The 23,216-nt window shown below is 32.8% G+C and overlaps 2 protein-coding genes across 3 annotated transcripts in view; one reads left to right on the forward strand and one right to left on the reverse strand.

Moving 5' to 3' along the window:
- GPR137C (G protein-coupled receptor 137C) overlaps window positions 1–6,208 on the forward strand; it is a 45,942-nt gene extending 39,734 nt beyond the window's left edge. For both annotated transcript variants that reach the window (XM_045823083.1, XM_045823081.1), the window contains 4 exons: window positions 715–864; window positions 1,976–2,101; window positions 2,449–2,567; window positions 3,460–6,208. In XM_045823083.1, the coding sequence (XP_045679039.1) occupies window positions 715–864; window positions 1,976–2,101; window positions 2,449–2,567; window positions 3,460–3,637 (573 nt within the window). In that variant the 3' untranslated portion in view covers window positions 3,638–6,208. The remainder of the gene's footprint in view (window positions 1–714; window positions 865–1,975; window positions 2,102–2,448; window positions 2,568–3,459) is intronic.
- Window positions 6,209–6,794: 586 nt separating this feature from the next.
- ERO1A (endoplasmic reticulum oxidoreductase 1 alpha) overlaps window positions 6,795–23,216 on the reverse strand; it is a 42,355-nt gene continuing 25,933 nt past the window's right edge. The window contains exons 9-16 of the mRNA XM_045822883.1: window positions 20,925–20,936; window positions 17,441–17,467; window positions 17,230–17,322; window positions 15,950–16,196; window positions 15,419–15,488; window positions 11,140–11,226; window positions 10,920–11,053; window positions 6,795–9,763 (exon numbers count right to left, since the gene is read on the reverse strand). Coding sequence (XP_045678839.1) covers window positions 9,703–9,763; window positions 10,920–11,053; window positions 11,140–11,226; window positions 15,419–15,488; window positions 15,950–16,196; window positions 17,230–17,322; window positions 17,441–17,467; window positions 20,925–20,936 — 731 coding nt within the window. The 3' untranslated portion in view covers window positions 6,795–9,702. The remainder of the gene's footprint in view (window positions 9,764–10,919; window positions 11,054–11,139; window positions 11,227–15,418; window positions 15,489–15,949; window positions 16,197–17,229; window positions 17,323–17,440; window positions 17,468–20,924; window positions 20,937–23,216) is intronic.

Here is a 23,216-nt window from a genome sequence, read left to right on the forward strand (position 1 = left end):
TTTAATGCATAAGTAGGATTATGAAATAAACCAATTGTATTAAAATATAGACCCCAGCTTAAGCAAGATCCCTGAAAAAGTTGATACCACATTCCTCTCCGATATACACACACTAGTTGAGAACCACTAAGTAAAATGGCTCTCTCTATATAGGGAATTGGTGAAAAGCTTAGTATTATGGATTTGAAAGTATACTTGGTACCTACATCATTTTGTCTTCAGCATAAATTGTATCAATAGGGGATTAACATGAACTAATAGAATGAAGAAAATAGCATAGGAACTGTATTTCCATTTTTATATTTTATTGGAAATTAAGTGTGTCAAATGGGCTCATGCTTCTTCTATCTCCCATTCTTTACTCATTATGACTAAACTACCTCTCTGATTAATATAAATCATAGTTCAGATCTTTTGTCAACTTGTTTATTCACATATTACTTAAAGGAGTGAGATAACTGGCAAGAAAAAATCCTCCACATGCCATTGGGCAAGCTGGCAAAGAATTTACTTGTATTAACAGGGTAGTTTAAACACAAGTAGTTCTGATAGTAGAAATTGTAAAGCAAGATAATAAAAGTTTATTTCAATAGGTACTCATTCAGTGTTTTCTAGGAGTGTGTTGCAACAGGTGGCTATACTATTGTAGGTGGATGAATAGCTCATCATGACAAATGTGTAGAGTACCGTGATGATACTTTTTGTTTCTTTTAGGGTATGTCTCTGTGCCAGACTGTCGTTGTAGGCTCTGTAGTCATTCTTCTCTATTCTTCAAGAGCATGTTATAATTTGGTGGTGATCACCATATCTCAGGATACATTAGAAAGTCCATTTAATTATGGCTGGGATAATCTTTCAGATAAGGTAAGTACCTACCATGTATTGCCAATCTAACTATAGGATAATGCAGTTAGCTTTAAGTAGGAAAATATTTTAAGTGACTTACAAATACTTTTATGGAATCTCTAACTACTATCAATAACCATACTTAAAATTCTGTTTAAAAACCCTCATTCAGAGTGGCACTTGCAATTATTCTTCTGTCGTAGACCCCCACTCATGGGGTCCACAGCGTTGTAGCTGAAACAAAAGGAATTCACACGAACTACTGAATCCTATGGAAGAAAAGGGCGAGCAGCTTCTCTCTCAAGGGGAGCAAAAGCCTCACCCCTTGCTCCAATGAGCTTTTATTGTCTTACTGGGCACATTACAAGAAGGTCACCATTAACTATGCACAGGCTCACTTTAGGTGGTTACCTTATACAGAAAACAAAGAAGATGCTGATAATCACATCACAGAAGGAGGATATTTGCCAATGAAAAGACACAAGTGGTTGAACCGGTTACTCTGGTCCTTGGAAGGTTTAGGATGGTTTTTAGGAAGTTTCTTTGCAGTAAATGTTTGCCACTGGGGGCTGGGCCCATGCCACACATGATGGTCTACTACAGTCTTCAGCGAGAACTTCCAAAGGAGCATTTGTCTTTCTTTTTGTAAATAATACTAATAGTGCCATAAATCTATTGGTCATAAATGTATTTTACTAATTTTTAAAAGGACTGTATTTAAATATCTGTAGATAAATTTATTGCCTGTCATTAGCTAGACATATGGGTATGTCTTTAATTTGTTAGGATATAATTAATTCTCTTTTATCCAAGAATTCTAGTCTATTTTATAACCCCCTTCCAACTATGGGGACTAAAAAAGATCACTTCATATTATCTATATCTAAAAATGTTTTCATATATCAATGCATTGAAACTTAATAGCTTTTTCTTCTACTTAACCTCAGTGCATTTTTATATCCTCTAGGTAAATATCACTACATAGATACCACAAATATGAAAAATCCGAGTTTTATGTTTGTATTTGATATATTTTAACTTACCCTATCTGAAGCAAGTTAATTGTGGAGGGTGACTGATTATACATAAAACAGATTTAAAAATTGCTCTGCCATACTCTATTTTACAGGCTCATATACAAGATGTAACTGGAGAAGAATATATAGTATTTGGAATGGTCCTCTTTCTGTGGGAACATGTGCCAGCATGGTCAGTGGTACTGTTTTTCCGGGCACAGAGATTAAACCAGAATTTGGTAAGATATAATATTCCCTAATGCCTCTTCTCATTTTTAAAAATAATGGAATGTTTATATTGATTTTCTATTTTGGCAAAGCATTATAAAATAGATCCCAACCTCCTGTTGTGGTTGAAAAGTAAATCTTCAGGCCCTGTCTGGTGAGCTCATTTGGTTTTAGTGTCATTCCGATACACCAAGGTTGCAGGTTCAATCCCCCATCAGGGCACACACAAAAATCAACCAATGAATAGATAAATAAGTGGACAAAGTAATGTTTCTCTTTCTCCCCTGCCCCTCTCTAGAATCAATCAATAAATAAATGTTTTAAAAAACTCAATCTTATGCTAATGCTTTTTTCACAGGCACCTGCTGGCATGATAAATAATCACAGTTATAGTTCCAGAGCTTACTTTTTTGACAATCCAAGACGATACGATAGTGATGATGACCTGCCAAGACTGGGAAGTTCAAGAGAAGGAAGGTATATGAACTGAATTAATACTGAAGTAGATTAAAAAGAATAAATCTAAGCTTTAACCCAAATGTGAAAAAGGTGATTTGGTGATGTATCAATCAATAAATTAAATCATTTAATATTGAAGCTTAGAGCAGATGTTAAACCCACGATGGGACCTGTACTATGATGACCTCTTGTTGGACTCTAAGCCTCGGGGATAAAATGGTACAAATTCATTTCAGGATCCCTCATTGGTTTGAAGCTGGCAATCATCAGTAAGCAGGAAGAAATACTGTTGTAGTGACTGTGTGTTTCCTTATCTATAATGCTATGCAAAATCCTCAGAGAAACCGTAGATAAAACTTTTGGGAACATTAGATGCCATAGGAAATATTTCTGTGACTTCCTTATTCCAAAATCATTGCAAATCCACACTATTAGCTGTGTATCAGGACAAAATGAAAGCCTTAATACACACCTACATAATGCTTTCATCTTGATAGAGCATTTTGTATAATCCTCATTTCATCTGGACAAGTTATTTAACCCAATTTTTTAGCCTGTTTTTCATCTCTACAGTAGGAATAATAGAACCTGTAGGACTGTTGTGAGGATTGAACGAGTATGTGTATGTATACATAATTCTACATGTGTATACCAAATGTCTTAGAGCCTAGTATATAACATGCACTATTATTACCTGGTAATCAGGTTTTAGTTGTGATATTTATTCATTCTTTTATATGATATAGAATCAAAGGTATTAGTTAAAGTCATTAAATTTTATAGAAAGTCATTGTGTTATTTCAATATTTGATATTAACTATATTATAAAATTCATTGAAAAACTAAAAATGCCAATGTGCCCTATTATATACTGATCACAGTCCTATGGCTTTTTCTTTTGTTGTTGCAGTTTATCAAATTCACAAGGGTTGGGCTGGTATGGCACCATGACAGGGTGTGGCAGCACCAGTTACACAGTCTCTCCCCACCTGAATGGACCTATGACAGATACTGCTCCTTTGCTCTTTACTTGTAGTAGTTTAGATTTGAACAATCACCGTGGCTTATATGTAACACCACAAAACTGACAGCATTACCAAGTTGTGATTCTTCGGTTGTTTTTCATGAGTGTATATATTCAACATGCTTAAATGCCATCTACATAAACATTCCATTATCATTTGCAACTGAAAACAACACCTGGAAATGTGGCTGTGTTCAGCAGAGGACACGGCTATTACTTTGACCTCTTCATAGTAAAATGAAGTTAACTGGAACGTTTGAAGTGGGAGAAACAAGAGATTAGATCTTACGGCACTCGAAGGCCTCCATACATCTTGACTTTGGAACATCAAATGCATATTTGCATATTTGCACTTTTATCTTTGTTCTGAAGAGTACACTGCAGTCCCCGAAGTCATAACTCCAGTGTTCTCCCTGGGATACATTGTTCAACAAATTAGGAGGCGGTTTTCCTATTAAAATCAAAGTCTGTATATTCAGTGGTGTACTCGATATGGCATTCTTACCCAATAAAAATTTTAGTGTGAAAAGTGCACAAAATTAAGGCATAAAAATGTATTATTCTTTTAAAAGTTATACTAAAAATATGTAATCATTGAAGATACTTCTTCTAAGCATGATCATAAAATACCAACTGAAATTATGCAATCATTTTAACAGTGATGAGGAGCAGTGTTCTTTGGAAAGCCACAGTTATGTCTTCAAGAAGAAAGTATACCAGTGAAAATTATGTGGTTACTTTGAGTAGAACTGGTCAAGTGGTTATTTTGTATCACTAAGATATATATAGTAGCTTAAGCATGATTCTTCAAGAAAGCAATAGTGGTTTTTGCATAGGGAGATTTTGGTAGAAACTTCTTGGGACTAAACAGGTTTACAGATGCATTTAAGAATTATTCACAAAATATATAATTCTAAGTTAAAACATGATTACATGTTCAAAAGCATTTGATTTAGCTGAAACAAGATATAGCTGATTTTACCTAAAAATCACGATTGTCCTCAGGTAAATTAAATCATGATACATAATTGCAGTGAACTCAAGTGCAATACTTAGTAGGACATAAGACTTCCTTTAGTTTTCACATTTTTAATCTTGTATATGGGCAAAGCCAAATTATATTTAATTTAAATTAATTCCAGCACTAGATAAATAAGCAAACTGATATAAAGGTACTAAGTAGGTAAGTATAAAACCAGTGATTAACAATATTGGAATACTTTTTGAATTATATTGAAAATGTCTTGAATGTCCTATCTCATTTTTAAAAACATATGTGGTAGGCTAAGGTAATAGAGAATTTAAAAATGCACTTTCTACCAGTGTCTATATTGAAAGAAGGAGATGCTGAATACCTCAAGATACCAAGGGAACAGGCACCATTGGGAAGTTGTCACAACATACTTAAAGACACCTAACTTTATACAATTGTCTGATCTCTTCCTTCAGAACTAGAACTAAGACAACTGTCTTTTTCTGTCTCCTACTTTAATTAGAAAGTTACGTTTTACTTCCACTCTTGCTTAGAATAGCTCTCAACTTTTTAATAATTGATGCAGTAACTTCACAAAAGTATAATGGTAGATGAAACCCCAAGGAATAAATGAAAATTTTAATGCTTTCCATCTTTTGGGAGGCTGGTACACAGCCAAAGAAACTTTATCATAAAACAATGACTGAATTCAATCAGAAGCATACATCTGTAGTTGTTTCTTAGGTTTATTTACAAGGTCTCTTATTGTAACCAAATTAAAGATTGATAGTACAGAGTTAATCCTGGTATTTACATGACAGTGTATTATGCACTTGAGAATATTATGATTACAACTTCATTTAATAGATTTCTTTTCAGAATGCCAACTATTTATTTTTCTAATGTTAGCTATCTAATTATCTAGAGCTATCTGAAAAGATCTGTGTTTTCTTGTTAATCGCTGGGTTCAAATAATTTTTTTTCTAATAAGGTTTCCCTAAATAATGTTCCTATTTGACCAGATAAGCAAAGACTACTTTTAAAAAATATTTTAGATAAAGAAACTTGGTTCTTTCAGCTGCATTAGTTGATTCTTCCAAATCTGAGATTTATAAACTCATTCTTATCAGACTAGGATACCTGAATTCTTACATTTGTCTCTTTATACACGTCTCCCATGTTACATCACCAAAGACAACAAAAAATAAGCTTCTGGCCCAGTTTTTGCTTGAAAATTCCAAAGCACTAGGAGCACTTTAAGTTTGGTCTTGAAAGGAACTGTTTATAAAATCAAAGGGCTACCGATTCCCTGTTCATCCTGCACTGAAGCACATGATGACAATTTCAAACCTTCCTTTTTGGTTTATTAATTAGAACAGTGTGTTTCATTGCTTAAGTGTGTAATTAATTCTACAGTGATTAGCAGTACTTGTTTTTATAATTTCATTTGGGTGGCCATTAATTTTGAAACTCTTACCACTCATTATAACTGGTTGTAATTTTATGAAAGATGTAATTTATAGCTAGTGGCTTTTTTATGCATAGCTGACTTTTTTATTGTTTAACAGTGTTTCCCAGCTATATAATCAGTTTCAAACTGGTTGTAAAAGTATAGCTGTGGCCAATGAATGTATTTATTTGTCGTCTCACTAAATTGTAACAAAACACCCCTGTTAAAATAAAAGTGTTTGTGCTTTTATTTGGAGGTCTGGTTTTCTTAATCTCTCTTAACAAATTATACCAAACGAATTTCTACTGTGTAAGAATAAGAACCCTAGTGCTACCAAAGAAAAAATAGGAATTACAGATGATAGTCTACTGTTTGTGAGTATATAATTACACCTAGTTATCATGTCCCTTAGTATTATACACTAATTTGATAGGAACTGCCATACACTTTACTTTAAAATAACAATATGATATTAGATAGTACATGTTTATTCAAATATTACGATAAGAAAAGCCCTCGTATAAAATAATTTATAACATCTCCATTCCCTTAGAATTTCAAATAGTAATAAATTTATCTGGCTCATAATCTTGGGCAGCTTTTCTTTAGTTATTCAAAAAATTCCTCACTGATGTTACCTTTTCCTCTGAAAGAAGAGTTCTTACTATTTTTTCCCCACTGATTTTGAGTACAGTTTCAGGACCTTTACTGATGTCCTAAAGTCCACAAATCTTTGGGAGTCTACTGACTCTTGCTGTAAATAATATTTGGAGTGAAATTATGACCTCTAATAAAACAAAGTTTTAAAAGCAATTTATTCAACAAACATTTATTAAGTGTTCATATGCAGAAAACTATGCTGTGGAAATGCAAAAATGGATAAAGTTCCTTTTCCTGCCCTTGAGCTCACATTCTAGTAAAGGAGGCTTAAAAAAACAAAAACAATACAGTACAATAAGTGACACAATAGAGGTAGGTTGTAATTACAGTGGTAACACAAAAAAAGGAAGTTAGTTGTGGCCCTCCTTGGTTGCAACAAGGGAGATTTCACAGAGATGATGCTTTTGCTAAGCCTGCGAAGATACATAGAAATTTTCCAGGTGGGGAAGGATAGCTAGGGCACTTGATGCAAAGTGTACAGCATGCACCAGGGTGTGGGGGACTGACCAAGGTACATTGGAAGAACTCTAAGTCCATTTTCTCAGAACACAGGGGTTGGGGGAAGTGGGATTGGGAGACTACATCAGAGAACCTTGTTAGAGTACTTCTAGAAAACCCACTCTGGTAGTGTTGTGGAGCAAAACAGAGGAGACAGGCTGGGTATAAGCAGGCAGGTTAGGGTAGTTCTTAAGAGCAATGAATATGGGAAGACACTGATGTAGCAGAGAGATGGAATCAAATCCATAGCTCTTAGACATTGATTGGATCAGAGGAAGAGGAAGGAGAGGAGTGAGCCTAGAGAATTTGGATGACAGTGGTTCTGAATTTAACCAGAGTAAGGAACATAGGCATAAGAGTAGATTTTGGGGGAGGATGGTTCTTTTAAGAAACACACACTGGTATCTTGGAGGACAACCAAGTAAAGGTTTGTGGTAGACAGATGAATGGAGAAGTATGGGCTAAAGATAAGGACTTAGAAATTATTGAATTGGAATTACCCAAAAGTGAGAAGTGGTGGTGATTAGGGAGCAAGAATGAAAGCCTGAGGAATAACACTTAAGGCATAAATGAAAAGCTAAAAAGGAGGCATCCAGGATTAAGTGAAGAAATACAAGGAAATCAAGGGTTTAAAAAAAAGATTTTTAAAGAAAGAACTGTCAACAGTGTCAAATGCAGAAAAGTCAAATAAGAATTGCCTCATGAACTGAACTGTAGATTTATAACTGGGGTTTTAGACTTCAAAGGAAGAGATTGTTAACAACTACTACAGAATCAAAAGCCAGATTTTAGGTAAGAGGTAAGTGGGAGGTGATAAAGTGAAGATAAGATTATTCTTTCAAAAAAAGCTGGCTGTTGAAAAAAAGGGGTAGAGGCATGAGAGAGGTATACAGACAAACTACCATTTAAATCCATAAACTTTTATATATGGTGTTTATTTCATAGTCCTTTCAGTCTCCAAGAACTCCAATATTGACTTAACTAGTAAGTTAAAGTCTTTCTTTTCCTGCCCTATTCAAATGAGGGGGAAAGGAAAATACAACACATATTGTTATACTTAGCTCTGTGATTATTCATTTAAAATATACTAAATGCACATTCATACATTCATCCAACAACTATTTATTGGATATCCACTATGTGCTTGGCACTATCCCAGGCCTTAGGGACTCAGAAAAGAAAAAGCATACAGCAGTGTAAAATGGCATTTCTAAACCATTATATAAATAAACCCTGTTTTATTAATAATGTGACATCTCAACATAACCTGCTAAGACATATAAAGAGGCACATAATTTTGAGGTATACAGTTTTTCCCCTACAATTATCATGTGATATAAATTCCTAAACCCCTTCAAATATTTTTATCATTGAAGAGCTTCCACTAATGAAACCTCCCAAAATTACAGTTTAGTTTTAAGGAGAAAAAGGAAATGAACACAAAAAACAAAAAATTATATACACTATGAGTTTACAGATCAAACATTAAAAGGGCAACAAAACTAAAAAAAAATTAGATTAAAATTCAAAATAATTCCTTATTATAGTTCCAGATTTTTTCTGAAAAAAATATTTTTAATAAATTATTCAGTATTACACACTAAAGTATGGAAGGTTCAAAGGTCATGATTAAGCAAATATGAACAATCACTGAATCTGGGTGAAAGAGTTCTTTGTACTATCCTGAAAACTTTTCTGTAAATTTAAAATCATATAAAAATAAAAAATTTCTCCCAAATTTTACTCAGTATTAGGTAAAATATTATGAGAATAAATATATAAATCTATTCAATTTTCACAATGTATAGAAATCCCCTGTGCCTTTCAATTGTCACTGTATTCTACAATCCAAAACAAGCCAATCAAAATAGTAACTCTAAAGGTAATTTTTCTTCATACCAAAGTATTTTAGGGTTGCCAGATAAGACACAGGACTACCAGTTAAATTTGAGTTGTAATAAGAAAGAGTTTTTTGGTATAAGTATTTTTCAAATATTGCATGCAACATACTTATATTAAAAGCTGTTTATCTGAAATTCAAATTTAACTGGTCATTCTGTATTTTTATTTACTATATCAGTTACTCTAAATGCATTGAAAAATTTTAGGCTGTTAATTATGGGTTATTCATGAGCCTCCTTAGCATTTTTCTATTAAACACTTGTCACAATGGCCATAGTTTTATTTATATTAATCTTACATAAAATGCTACTTTGAGAGACTTAAAACATCATGTACTTACTTTTACCATATATGAATTTAATAGTCCTGATTTTATTCAATATTAAACTTCAAAATTTGTACCACATTACCAAAGTATAACTTTTACTCACAATATTATACATAGACTTGACACAATTAAAAATATTTACTTAAAACAGTATGTCTCCTTTTACAAAAGCAGCTTTGTAAAATATTTGCCTTAAGACTGTTATTGTTATTATCTCTTTGAACAAAATTTTACTCTTTGACCTCCATTGTCCAGAAACAGGCATATTTCCACTCATTTTCTTTTTTTCTTTTCTTTATTTTTTTCAACTCATTTTCTTTAATGAATATTTTGTAACAAGTTCCTGAAGTTTTCTAATTCTTTCACACTTGTAGAAATTCTGTAACCAAAAAAAAATTTCATTCAGAAACTATCTTAGATAACTTTCCTATGTTATTCAACTTTGCATTTTTAGAGTACAGAAAACAATTTTCAGTAATTTATTTCAACAAATTTAAAGCTGCATAAATCATTTAATCTATTTTGATGTACTTTAGTTTTTTACTTGATGTGATAAAACTAAGATAACATTCCCCAGAAATTTGTTACCTTTAAGTATTCATAACTTAGTATTAAAGTTTTAAATTACAGAACAACCAAGTATAAAAATGTTAAAATGCTTAGGTATTTTAAAAGTATTTATAAGTATATTCATATGCTTAGTATTTAAAGATAAAGTACATAAGCATTAAAATACATATTTTAAATATGCATGAGTACTGAAAACTAATCGATATATCATATCTAGTAAATATACAAAGAACCAAAGCTTTTCAACTTTAAAGAACGAGAACAGTAGATGTGGATCAAATTGTTAAGTGTAGTTTAGCTCTGCTCTTCACCATAAAAATGTAGCAGGGTACTCAGTGAATACCACTGTCAAGCTTCTGTGTACTAAAGAATAATTTTGAAGGTATATTATGTCAAACCCAAAATATTAAATCGTAATTGTTCCTCCTTAGGAAATGACTAGATTTTATAAATCTCTGCATTCTTACATATGATAAGCCAGAAGGAAACGCATCTATACTCAAATTTTATAATGTAAGTGGCCTGTTTTCAAGCTTATCTTCCAATCATTTTTATGAAATTATTTTTTAAAGATTTATTAACCTTTTTACAGAATGAATTCACAAAAAGAAATTTTACATGTACATCTATTTTAAACAACATGATTTTTTGCAAGATCCTAAAAAAAATTGGGCAATGCAAAAAAACTACTTGCAAATAATTAGAAAAAATATACAAATTCAGGAAGATGAATATTGAAGTCCAATCAGCAAATTAATCATGATTATAAAGGTCAATAGGTAAAAATAAAGAATATCATGTAATGACTGTGTCTACATACTTACGGTAGTTCATAAGATCATAGAATTCTGTAGTGAGATAATTTTACCATAAAGGATATTCTTTACCCGGTTTTATCTGAAAGTATACATGTTGCATTAGACTTACTTGACTAGCAGAAACAATGTCAATATATTTAGACTAACCTTCCAAATGCATTAAATAATGATACTATTTCTTGTCTGGTTAGATGGAATTCATAACTGGGCCCACTTTCCGGCATATTCGCTATCAGCTTCTCAGAAAACAAGATCTTCAGAGCAGTACCCAAACCCTGAGTCTACAACAGAAATTTAAAAAAGGAAAATCAGAAAATTCTTTGTGCAAAGAATAAATGAAAAATAGAATTGAGATAGATTTGCTTACCTGAAGCTTTCCCCACAGTCTACATTTAAAACAACCAACACAATCCATGATTCTTGAAATATTTCTAAAATGCAGTCGAAATTCCTCCTAAAAAACAATTTGATAAAATTGTATTTTCTGAGTGCCTTCTACGAGGTGTTGTATTGGAAGTGATTGCTAACTATTATGTCAACATGGGGAGATAGGAGACAGGGATTGGATGGCCTCATTAACCCCGCCCCAGAAAAATAGGGAGGGAGGGAGGGAAAGAAAAAATAAAAACCTCTGACTACATAATAGTTAAATTAAAGCCCTCTTTCTGGTATTAATTAGGTGAAACAATCAGATATTATTATTATTGTTATTCAGAAATATACAGAATATAGTGAACATCCATGTACTCTTCACCAACTCTTATAAAAAAACTACTATAAGAAAAATTGAACATTCTGAATTCTTTGCTTTTATACTCTTAATAGATACTCTTAATAGATATGTATATACCTTTGAACATTTGGTTATTATATTGTTTATAACAGGGCAACAGGCATCCAGTTCACTAAAAGCAGTTTGTGTCCTTAACTAATAAGGAGCAAAGAAGGGAAGCCAAGAATACATCCTTCATTTACTCCAAGCCAATTATTAATTGATTCTCCAAGTGACTCCCTCTGTCTTGGACTCATACTGGACTCAGTTTACAGTACTGTAGGCAGGAAATCTGACATACATTTCAGATGGAACATCCAGTATACCAACTGACCTATTACTGGGGGAGCATATGGTATTTAGTGTTCTCTCTCTCTCTCTTTAATGTAATAAATCACATACTGGACTCAAGCAGAAGAGAACAGGACCAAAGATCTAAAAATGGGAGTCAGTCAGCAAAGATTGGAACCCACTATTCAAAGCAGACCTCAGTTCACTCTAATTAACTCAATTCAGTCTCTCCCCAGATGTTTCATTTGGCTTGAGACTCTGAAACAGCAGTAACATGTGAAAGATCTTTAACAGGATCCCAGATTTTCTATCATTATTAATACAAATTTCCTGTTAATATGAAGCCCAAACTGTTACTATTAGTTATTACCATACATTATCAATATTCTATATCTTGTGGTTCTGTACCTTTTGGGTTGAGCCCAGTAAGAGGTAATCCTAATTTTGAATCTACTTTTTAAAAAATATTTACCCAGTAATATTACTCATACTACTCTTATGATTTTGGTGATTTGATTTGAGGTTACCTCTAAACTTTTGCTTTCACTTTGAATTAAAGAAAAATCATACTTAAACACTTACCACAGAGTAGTAAAATTACTCTAAAGTAGATGTTCTTTCCAATGAGGTGTTGACCTCTAGAAGACTTAATAGTTGCTATCAGAGCCTACGAAATCCATTTGTAGACAAGCATTGTATATGTACAGAATAAAAAATAGCGCACATGCATGCACTACAAATTTCCAAATGATATCAATGTTATGATCAATAAAACACAATTTTTACTTTAAAAATATTACTAAAAGTATAGTGGCTTTTTGGCAATTATATTTTCACAATCAATAAATATTTAAAATAACACTGTCATGAGGAAAGGCCCTGGAAGTTTTTGATTTGAAGAGACTCATATTGTGCTGTCACCTTGATTTCAGGTTTCTGACCTCCAGAACTGAGAGAATAAATTTCTGTTGTTTTAAGTTCTGCACCCCAGCCTTTCACCAACCAAAAAAAAAGAGAGAGAGAGACTCACACTTGTAAAAGATGGAGCCTCTGTTATAAAAGATTGTGCTTATTGTAGACACTGTCTAAATTCAGTATTTGAATCTGTGTTTGTTAACTCAAATACTTGAATGTGGCAGCTCTTGAGTAAATATTTGTATGGCACATAGAGAAAGCATGGTTTCTTACAGTAGCCAAAACAGTGCAAAATGAAAACCAAGCACAAGTGCTCAAGTGACTTACTATGCTAGAACCAAATTAATAAGCTACAAATTAACTAGCTCAGAATAGGAAAATAGCTGTGTGACTTCTACAAATAAAAATCAATGTCCAATACCCTGAGTATATGCCAAAGTTATGTCCAGTTAGAAAATTTATGATCCTAAAATAACCAGAATCTAAATCACTTACAAATTCTCCTTATGTACAGTTTAGATCAACACTTAAAATTATAGTCAATGGGTAGAATAATCAAACATGTTGTGGTTATATACTATGATTTACATTCAGTGAAACCAATTGACCAAAAAAATAATTCTCTTCCAATTTTCAAATGTTTTGTAAGCCTTTAAGTAAATCATAGTCTAATCTGAATTGATTTCAACAATCCTCTTTCATGCAAGTCTACTATTTCTAACCAAACACTGATAGAGTATAAAGGAGACAAGAGAGATTTTTAAATGAATTTATAAATGACTGTTCAGATCCATGGTGTTCACCATAAACTACCTTTTTTTTTTAGAAAAAACCTGATATTAACAAGTTTTCTTGTTTTTTTACTCTTTTCTTATAAAAGAATTCAGAAAAATTATCTGTTAAATGCCATAGTAGGACATCAAACTTGAGTGTTTTAGTTCTGATAAAATTAAAACATTGTGAGAAATATTTCTAATCTGCATAATATAATAAGAGTAAAAGCCAAACACTCTCCAATAAAACAGCAAGTGTCCTAAAATAAGGAAGATATTGAAAATAGTAGGGGAAAAAGTCTTATACAGCATCTTCCCCCTCATTTCTAAGTTCCTGGAAGCTGTTTGGGAGGTTATATAAGCAATGAGTTATGTATTTCTAGCAAGAATGCTTTAAGTAGGAGCTAGGTAGGAGGTCAGAAATAACTATTATCTAACAGCAAAAAACTAAGTGCAAAAAGTATTTTGCTTGCAAGCTGCATAAAATCAGGTTCTTTCCTTACAGAAAGAAACAAAGAATAAAACAGAGGAAGACGGTTGAAATCAGATGAAACATTTTGATGAAATCAGATCAAGCCCCTTGTTCCTGGAAGCCACCTGCCTTTACTCACCTATAGCTTTTAACAGAGAACAGTAATAAAAACTTTCTTGAGTCCCCAAATAGGCTAGAAATCCCTTGAGGATAGGAGCTTTCTCTCCCTTTAATGACAAAATTCATGCTCTCCACATTAGTAATCATCTAGAAACTCTTCCTAGTACTATTTTATATTTGTAGTAATTTAAAGCAAGAGACAAAGATGGTGTTGCCTGAAGCTATACCTCTATTAAGAGGCAAGGCAAATTATACACCTAAACTAATGCAATACTGTATGTCATCTGCAGTTGAAAATTTTTAATTATATATAAACAAACCAATAAACAAACAAAAAGAGGCAAGGCAAACCCCATTTTGTGGGTGTCTGTTCTTTCCACAACTGCATGCTGGCATTCCTAAATACCTTTAATTCCTGTTGAATAAGGTAAATGGGAAAAAAAAAAATAATGCACCCTGGCTGGTGTGGCTCAGTGGATTGAGCGCAGCCTATGAACTGAAGGGTCGCCAGTTCAATTCCTGTCAGGGAACATGCCTGGGTTGGGGGCCAGGTGCCCAGTTGGGAGCAAGTGAAAGGTAACCAACTAACTTATGTTTCTCTTGCACATTGATGTTTCTCTCCCTTGTCTTTCTTCCTCCCTTCCCCTCTTTCTAAAAAATAAAAATAAATTCAATCTAAAAACAAAACAACACTGTGCCCTCTCCCCTTACAGAGGATCCTTTAATTCAACCAAAACCATTTTCAGAATTCTCTTCAACCAAAGACAGACTATTACTTTCACTCATGTTCCAGATCCTTTCTTTTAATTGATAACTTCTCCTCATGACCTGAGACCATCAGTATGGAAGCCATCTATAAAGTGAGCAGGGACACACAGGTTTCAGCTGTAGTAATTTTGAACATAACACAAACTTGATCATAAGTTGGACCTGCCTTTGGACTTCTGTTATCTTAGGAAAAGAAGCATTATGACTGTGATTTTTCTTATAGTTTCAGGATGTATACCAAGATATACTGTTAAGTATGAAAACATGGCCTTATATTCATACTTGCCTAAGAGTTTATATCTAAAATTAAAGTATAAGCCCTGGCTGGCGTAACTCAGTGGATTGAGCTCGGGCTGCGAACCAACGCATCACAGATTCGATTCCCAGCCAGGGCACATGCCTGGCTGCGGGCCACGTGAGAGGCAGCCACACATTAATGTTTCTCTCTCTCTCTTTCTCCCTCCCTGCCCCTCTCTAAAAAATAAATAAATAAATCTTTAAAAAAAATAAAAAAATTAAAGTATAAAATAATTACCTTTAGTTTGTTTGCTTCTTTTTTATCCCCAGCAAAGAATGAATTTTCATCAAAATGCAAAGGAAATGACCTGCATTTTAAAACAGAGAATATTCAATTTCATATACTATAAAATATTAAAAGTTCTGCTAATATAACATTTTGCTGATCAGTGATGAATCCCATAATTAACATAAGAGTAGAAAATATAGTAAAACTAACACTCTGATGCCCCCAAATAAATTTTTACCCTCAAATCCAAAGGCTAACTGCTAAATATAATTGAAGTTTGGCCCCAAACCCAACTAAATGTGAAAATGATGCAGGGATCTAAGAACCAAAAGACTGGCTCTTAAAATTAAAAATATATATCTTTTAGTACCTAGGTTAAAACAAAAACATAAATCAATGGTTCTAAACACCTACAGGCAAAATTAGCTTTTAATTATTTTTAAAAGTTTTCCTTTCTCTATATTGCATATTTAAGAACCTAATTTTAGATGCCACTTGTCATTCTTCTATTAATGTACAAGTTGTTAGTACATAATTTACTTGATTTCATGAAGTATTTCCAGAAGTAACATTTTGTTTTCTTCATCCTGAACTTTATTCCCAGTGAAGAGCTGAAAATCCGGGCGCTCAAAGAATGGTACCACTTTAGATAAAGCCCTTAATTCTATTAAGTAGAGAAAATATAAGTTCTTAAGCCTTCTTGGACCTTCTCCTTCAGTCAAAATTCCATCAAATCGCTGCTGAAATTCCGTAATATTGTGTCCCCATATCTTTTCTAACCAGGTATCTAAGAAGAAAGAAGAATTAAATATTGAAAACTGAATTTTAAAATTAAGTTTCATTTTACTTACATTCGGTTGTTTATGTCTATAGGAGTTAAATTCCTTTTATATATTAAAGTATATAATAATACAACCATGAAAACTGGTTTTCATAATTTAGCCTTTAACAGTTCTACAGGAATATTTTATCTTCTAGAAACCAACCACAAAACAACAATAAATTAAATGTTTTACTGAGAATGCAGTCTAATAAAAAAATCAAATTTCTGAATATAAACATATTCATAAAACCAATATACACAATTAAAAATGATTATCTGAAATTACTAATGAATTTAAAGACTTAAGGTGACTATATTTTATTTCTAAAACATAAAAAATACTTTAATTCTAGAGGAAATATGTTACTGATGAAAATCAACCATGGTCTCATTTTTCAACAGCATTCTTAAAGAATAAGGAACACCAAACAATGCTTTTCCCCCATTAAACTCCAGGCCTGAAGCTGGCAAACAGATAAACGAGTTCTGATACAGTAGTACCTGAATAACAAATTGTACCGTTAGGGGCTATTTTGATTCCCACTACAAAACAACATTTCCAAAGATCTGTGTAAAGTTTTGAGAAGCTTCTTAAAAGAAGAGCTAGGATAATGCCAAACTTCTCCTTAGAGTATCTATATTCCTATATTCCTAATTACTACCATTTAATAATAAATTTTTTCTGCCTAATATTTAGTAAGGTCAATTTTGTTCCATTCAGGTAAATACCAAGAAAATGTTAAGAATATCTGAAAATAAGTGTGGTGAAGGGAATAAAAGTGAATGTCACAGCCCTGGCTGGCGTAGCTCAGTGGACTGAGCGTGGGCTGCGAACCAAAGTGTCGCAGGTTCGATTCCCAGCCAGGGTACATGCCTGGGTTGCAGGCCATAACCCCCAGCAACCGCACATTGATCTTTCTCTCTCTCTCTATCTCCCTCCCTTCTCTCTCTAAAAATAAATAAATAAAATCTTAACAAAAAAATGAATGTCACATACCTTGTAGAAGATACCGTGCACTCAAGTGCACATTGATGCTTGCATGTAGACCGGATATAAGTCTGTAGAATGCTCTTTTTTCTACACAAAGACCTAAAAAAAGTAATTTGGAAATAGAAATTTCATATGTTAAACTTGTAAGATTATGAAATTCATGTCTTTAAAAATGAGAAAAAATATCATTTAAATTTGCTCAACAATTTTCAATTACCTTCTAGCCAACTGTAAAAAGTGTTCTCTGAAATTAAAAGAAAAATAAGTCACAAGGTTATAAAAATGCCAAAGGTAAGCTTTTCTAAAGTTTAAAACTATAGCAAATTTGTGCCAAACAGTGATTTGAAGATTGTTTAACTAAAGGTCCAAATTTTATTTGCAATTTCTCTAAAGGAAAGAGAGAGGTCTTGATACGAGTTCAGTACCAAACCCCTGCTCAGTCTTTAAGAAACCTTCAGCATCAACTTAGGGAGCCCATCGTCACTCTCCGGATAAGGTGTTTTGTAGGAGGTCAAAACAGAATTTAAATGTTGAATCGATACATGGGAAAATACTTAGCCTTTGTAACAGATCATGCTATGAAAACTAAGAACTCATTATATGCTTTTGAAATTAATTTTTATAAATGTTTAATTTATAAGAATTATAAAGTAGAACTGCAGTATACTATTTATATATAGCTCATGGTATTATATACTATTCAATATTTCAAAAGAGCAAATCAAAGAAAAGTTAGAGAAACCAAACATCACTTATATGACCTAATAAGATCACTGTTAGTATACATAGACTTGGTAATTATGCTTTTAAAATTATGCTCTAAAGAAATAACTCAAATTGGGGAAGGGTTATAATTTGTAGATGATTATGATGATTATGTTATATAAGTTTTAAAACCTGAAATAATCAAAAGGTACAATGATGCCTAAGTTAACATGACAGAATGCTACATAACTAGTTAACATGGTAGACTAATATAAAACTATTAAAATGATAAGAATGTGTAACATGATAACATAAAAATATTTATTTGAAATAATATATTAAAAGACATAAAATAATTATAGCCATGTAAAGGTTCTAAGTATGCATTTGCTAGAGATGGCAAATGTACTATGTAGATCTTTTGACTAATATCATAGTCAAAATATTGGCTTATCATAACATTAAAAACCAAGCAAGCATAAAAGTAATGGAAGAACAAAAAGAATAAGCAATAAATTAGACTATTTGAAAACTTAAAACATCTGTCAGAAAACTTCACAAATAAAAACAATATACAAACAAGAATGTGGGTAAAAAATGGACACTGCAAATACAACAAAGGGATACTATCCTAAAACTATAAAAAGTTCATAAGCTGAATAAAAATGCTCAAGTGCCCATTACAAATGGCACTCTCCATAAAACTATAGAGATAGTTTTAATATAGAGGAAAAATACAAATTAAAACTAAATTAAAACTATAGAGATAACACTTTTAAGAGAAAAATATCATATTTAATGCTAACAAGGGTTAGGTAAAACTTAGCACATGCTTTCAGTGACAAAATGCAATCTGGTCATATGTTATCAAAAGCCTAAAATGTCCATATCCTTTAATCCAGTAAATCCATTTGTAGAAATCCAGGCTGTTAGAGGTGAAGGTTTGTGTACTCCCTAAAATTTGTATGTTGAAGTTCCCTATGATGGTATTTGAAGGTGGGATCTTTTGGAGGTAATTAGGTTTAGTGGAGGTCATGAGGGTGGGGTCCCCATGAAGGAATTCGTGTTTTTATAAGAAGAGGAAGGAGAGTGGCGGGAGGATGGAGACAACTGTACTTGAACAACAATAAAAAAAAGAAGAGGAAGAGACCCGAGCTCTTTCTCTCTCTGCCATGTGAGAATATAGCAAGAAGGCGGTTATCTGCAAACCAGGAGAGGGCCCTCCCCAGAAACCCAATCTGCTGACACCTTGAGCTAGGAATTCCCAGCCTCCAGAACTGTTAGAAAATACATGTCTTGTTTAAGCCACTCAGTCTGTGATATTTTGTCAGAGCAGCCTGAACTGATGAAGACATAGGCTAAGGAAGCAATTAGTCATGGGAATAATAATATATAAAACTGTAGTAATATTATCTATTATAAAATATACATATATTAATAATTATCAAATGTTAACAGAGAAGCAGTATGAGATAGTAACTAAGAGCGTGGCCCCTGGAGCCAAACTGCCTGATCTGAATCCAAATTCTGCTACTTAGAAGTCATACAATTTTAGCTTGGTTGCTAAACAACTCTAAAACTCATTTTTCTTGTGTCTAAAATGGAAATAAAAATAATACTTTCCAGGATTGTTGGAAGGATTAAATGAAATCATATTTATAAATTTCTTGGAAGAGTACTGGCATGCCGTCTTCACCATTATCATTATCAATTATTTTGGAGTTACGGGATTACAAGTGATGTGTTTCAGTATAAAAACCTTTAGGTTTTATTTTCAAGTTTTGAGCAGGAATGTGGGGGAGCAGGAGTGTAATACTGTTTGGGACCTAGCCTTCAATAAAATTTTCAGTTTTATAATCCTGAAGTAGCTATTCTCAGCTTGACTTGGTGGTGATCCAGTTAGATAATCACTGAATATGACAGCTGTCAGAGATAACCTTTTCATAATCAACCCAAATGGATACTTATACATACAGTCATAAATAAGATAGTTTCTCTAAGGATAGCCTCCACAGGTTAACAGTATTTTCTTTGATGAGACAGAGGTTGAGATCTTCAGATAGTATTGAAAAAACAAAGCCTCTTCTGATGTAGCTGAAATACAGCATAGAAGTAGGGACATCCAAGGTAGAATAAGGTTACTCCAAACTGAGAATTTTAGGATCACCACTAACAGTAATAATATGTGAGGGATCTTTGGAAAAATAATGCTACTGCTAAAAAAATTTCCAAATAGTACAGTTCTGATGCAGTATTTTATCTAGCTACTACCATTATGCCATTAATATAAACCATAATAATAAAATAGTGATGTTCTCAGACTTCAGTATCATTTTTTAAACAATGCAGAAGCAATTCATAAAAATTACATTCAGAAGATTTTGAGGGAGAGGAAAGAGATACTTCACATTTAGCAATTTCATCTAGCTGGACAAAAGCTAAGTCTTTTCAGATTGTTAAACACATGGCCTTAATGACAAAAATCATTTTGGCTTCACTCATAAAGCAAAAGGATTCTCAAAAAGACGAAGTAAACCTATGGTATGTTAAAAATTTAGCATTACAATTAACTGAAAGAGTTGGCAATGATGCCTACATCCAAGAGTCAGCATAAACCTTGGAAGCCACTAAACCAACACTCTGATCATACCTAGAACCTTTCTACTTGAGACCAAGCAGATCCTCAGGTTCCACCAATAAAAGGGTGTTTTTCCTGAGAGAGGGTGGGGGAAATGTCTAGCTTCCATGTGCAGTGGGAAATTCAGGAGTGAATTATTAGAGGCTGAGGCAGGTTGTCCCCTACTGTCCCAGGCACAAATAGTCATTTTTGCCTTAACCTGTGCTTATCTAAAATTTGTCCTCCCAAATTTTAGATAAGGAAGTAAGAATTAACCTCTTTTGAGTCTAGGAAATGAAAAGAAAAACGTTTGCCAAATAAGTATCTGAATATTTAACAAATTCATATATGTAATGTATGATAAAGAGATTCTACTTACCTTCACTTTTCCCTGAAAAACAAAATAAAATGTTTATTATTATAAACTTCCAGATGCCCCTTTTAAAATGCTACACTTCCATAAAAATAAGGCTTATTAAATAATGGTTAGTTTAAGTCCATCAGTTCATCCACATAAGCAAAATCTGTAATATGCTTCGGCCTGCAACTTTTACCAGGGAAAGAACTAAATGGCATCATCTCCAAGAGCCCAAGCACAGAGTAGTTTCAGCTCATACAGACTTAATATGGGCTAACAGGAGATGAAAATCTAATCTATCACCTGAGAGTGCTCTGGATTATTGTAAGGACTAAGGGTTATTTGGCTAGCAGAGCCTTCTTCCACATTTATTTATCCTAAAGTTATAATGTAGTTTCTGCTACAAATTTGTATTATTGCTTTCAAAGCTCTACACTGGCATTATACAATTTTACTCTATTCAGGAATATTTTTAGAGACTTATTTGTTAGATTCAAATTACACACGATTCAACAGTTTGTATGCAGCTGCTCATTTACTATTGAAAAATTATCTTCATTTGCCCACTTTTATTTAATGCCATCATTGTTGGATTACTAAACTAACATATGCTCACTGAAAATACTTGTTTTTAAAAAAGAACACAAATGAAATAAAAATATCATCCATAACTCCTTCTGCCCAAAGATAAATACCATGTACATTTTGGTAAATAATTCATTTTCTTTGTATAAATATTTACATGTTATAACTGTTTTTACAAAAGTATATTATACATACTTCTGTAATGTTTTGATACCTGTTTTTCCCCAATGTGCTACTGATCACTATTTTTTCATAAGAATAAAACATTTATTTTTTCCAAGCAACACATCAGGCATTTAAAGGGAAGAATCTAAAATTCTACTCCAAGATCTGAAAACTAAGAAAGGTTCTCTGTACGATTGTGATTCATCCTTTAGTGTCAGTTGGGTCCTATTGATCACTATTGATACAAATGAATACAAATTTCCAGCAACATTTATAATGGTTGTATGCTACTAAGTGAATCTACCATAAATCATTTAACCAGTTCTGTAATGACAAACATTTAAATTGTTGCCGTTTGTCTGTAAGATAAGTGAGAGTGGTTAATTAATTTATCAGAGCATAATGTGAGTTCATAGTGAAGATCCCCTCTCATCTGAGAATTTGCATTTTGTCTGATATTAAATCAATACCTTCCACTGAGTTACCATATGACTCTGCATAAACTCAAAAGCCTTGTTTAAAAATGTTCTTTCATTTCTAATCTAAGAAAGAGTAGTCTGCCAACATTTAGGGAATGATGCAACCCATTGCTTTCCAGGAGGAAATTTATGTTTATGGACTATATGAGTTCAGCAGCTTTTCAAATAAATTTTAAAAATTACAACTTTACACAATTTTCTAAAAGCACATCAAAGATTTCATCTGGAAGCACATATTCAGAGAATAGGGATATATATTATAACTGCTTATTATAGACTGGATAAAGGTTTGTGAATTTCAATTTTACATACCCTCTGTACCTACATACTGACTAGCACATAGTAAATGGTGAATAATCATTTGTTGAAGGAACAAGTGATTTTTACTATTGTAGACAAGACCATTAAATAAGGATAATTTTCATCCATCGTGTGCCAGGCTTTAGATAAAAGATTAAACCAATACATGTTGCCCACATGTCCAAAGTACTAGGGTAGATCAATAGATACATAAATAATAGTCAAATAATTCTAGACAGTGGAAAAGGGCTATACGGGAAATAAAACATGGCATAAGAACACTACACAGGGAGACGAGATTGCTTCCAGTTAGGAGGATCAGAGAAAGTTTTGTGGAAAAAGGAAGCATTTGGGCCAGACCTTAAGTGTAAGAAGAAAATGAAAAATGTTAATAACATAAAGTCATGTGAGTTTGAAATCAGATTCGCACTGTATACAATAATTTCAAGTGTTGAGAAAGATCTGAGGCAGATTTTTGGGTGATATTCATTTAACTAGGAAATAAGTAAAAATAGTAGAAAAACTGAGCACGCATTTTCTGTGAAAATGCATAGAATAAGTGTACTGTATAACCTAATCTTCATCCTGTAATAGTCTAATACCATGAACTTCATTACAAAAAAAATACTCCTTCCGGAAGTGTATCTCAAACACCAATTTCTCTGCAAGGGTAAAGCACGACTTCTATGGAAAAAGGAATATATGATCTCAAATGCTCTTGCCAACCCTTACCTGCTTTCCCCCTCCTTCTAATCAAAGTTCACCTGGCTGAGAAATACAACAG

This window comes from Phyllostomus hastatus, unplaced genomic scaffold, assembly GCF_019186645.2.
Source record: "Phyllostomus hastatus isolate PE091 unplaced genomic scaffold, TTU_PhHast_1.1 phas_scaffold_501, whole genome shotgun sequence".
NCBI lineage: Eukaryota > Metazoa > Chordata > Mammalia > Chiroptera > Phyllostomidae > Phyllostomus > Phyllostomus hastatus.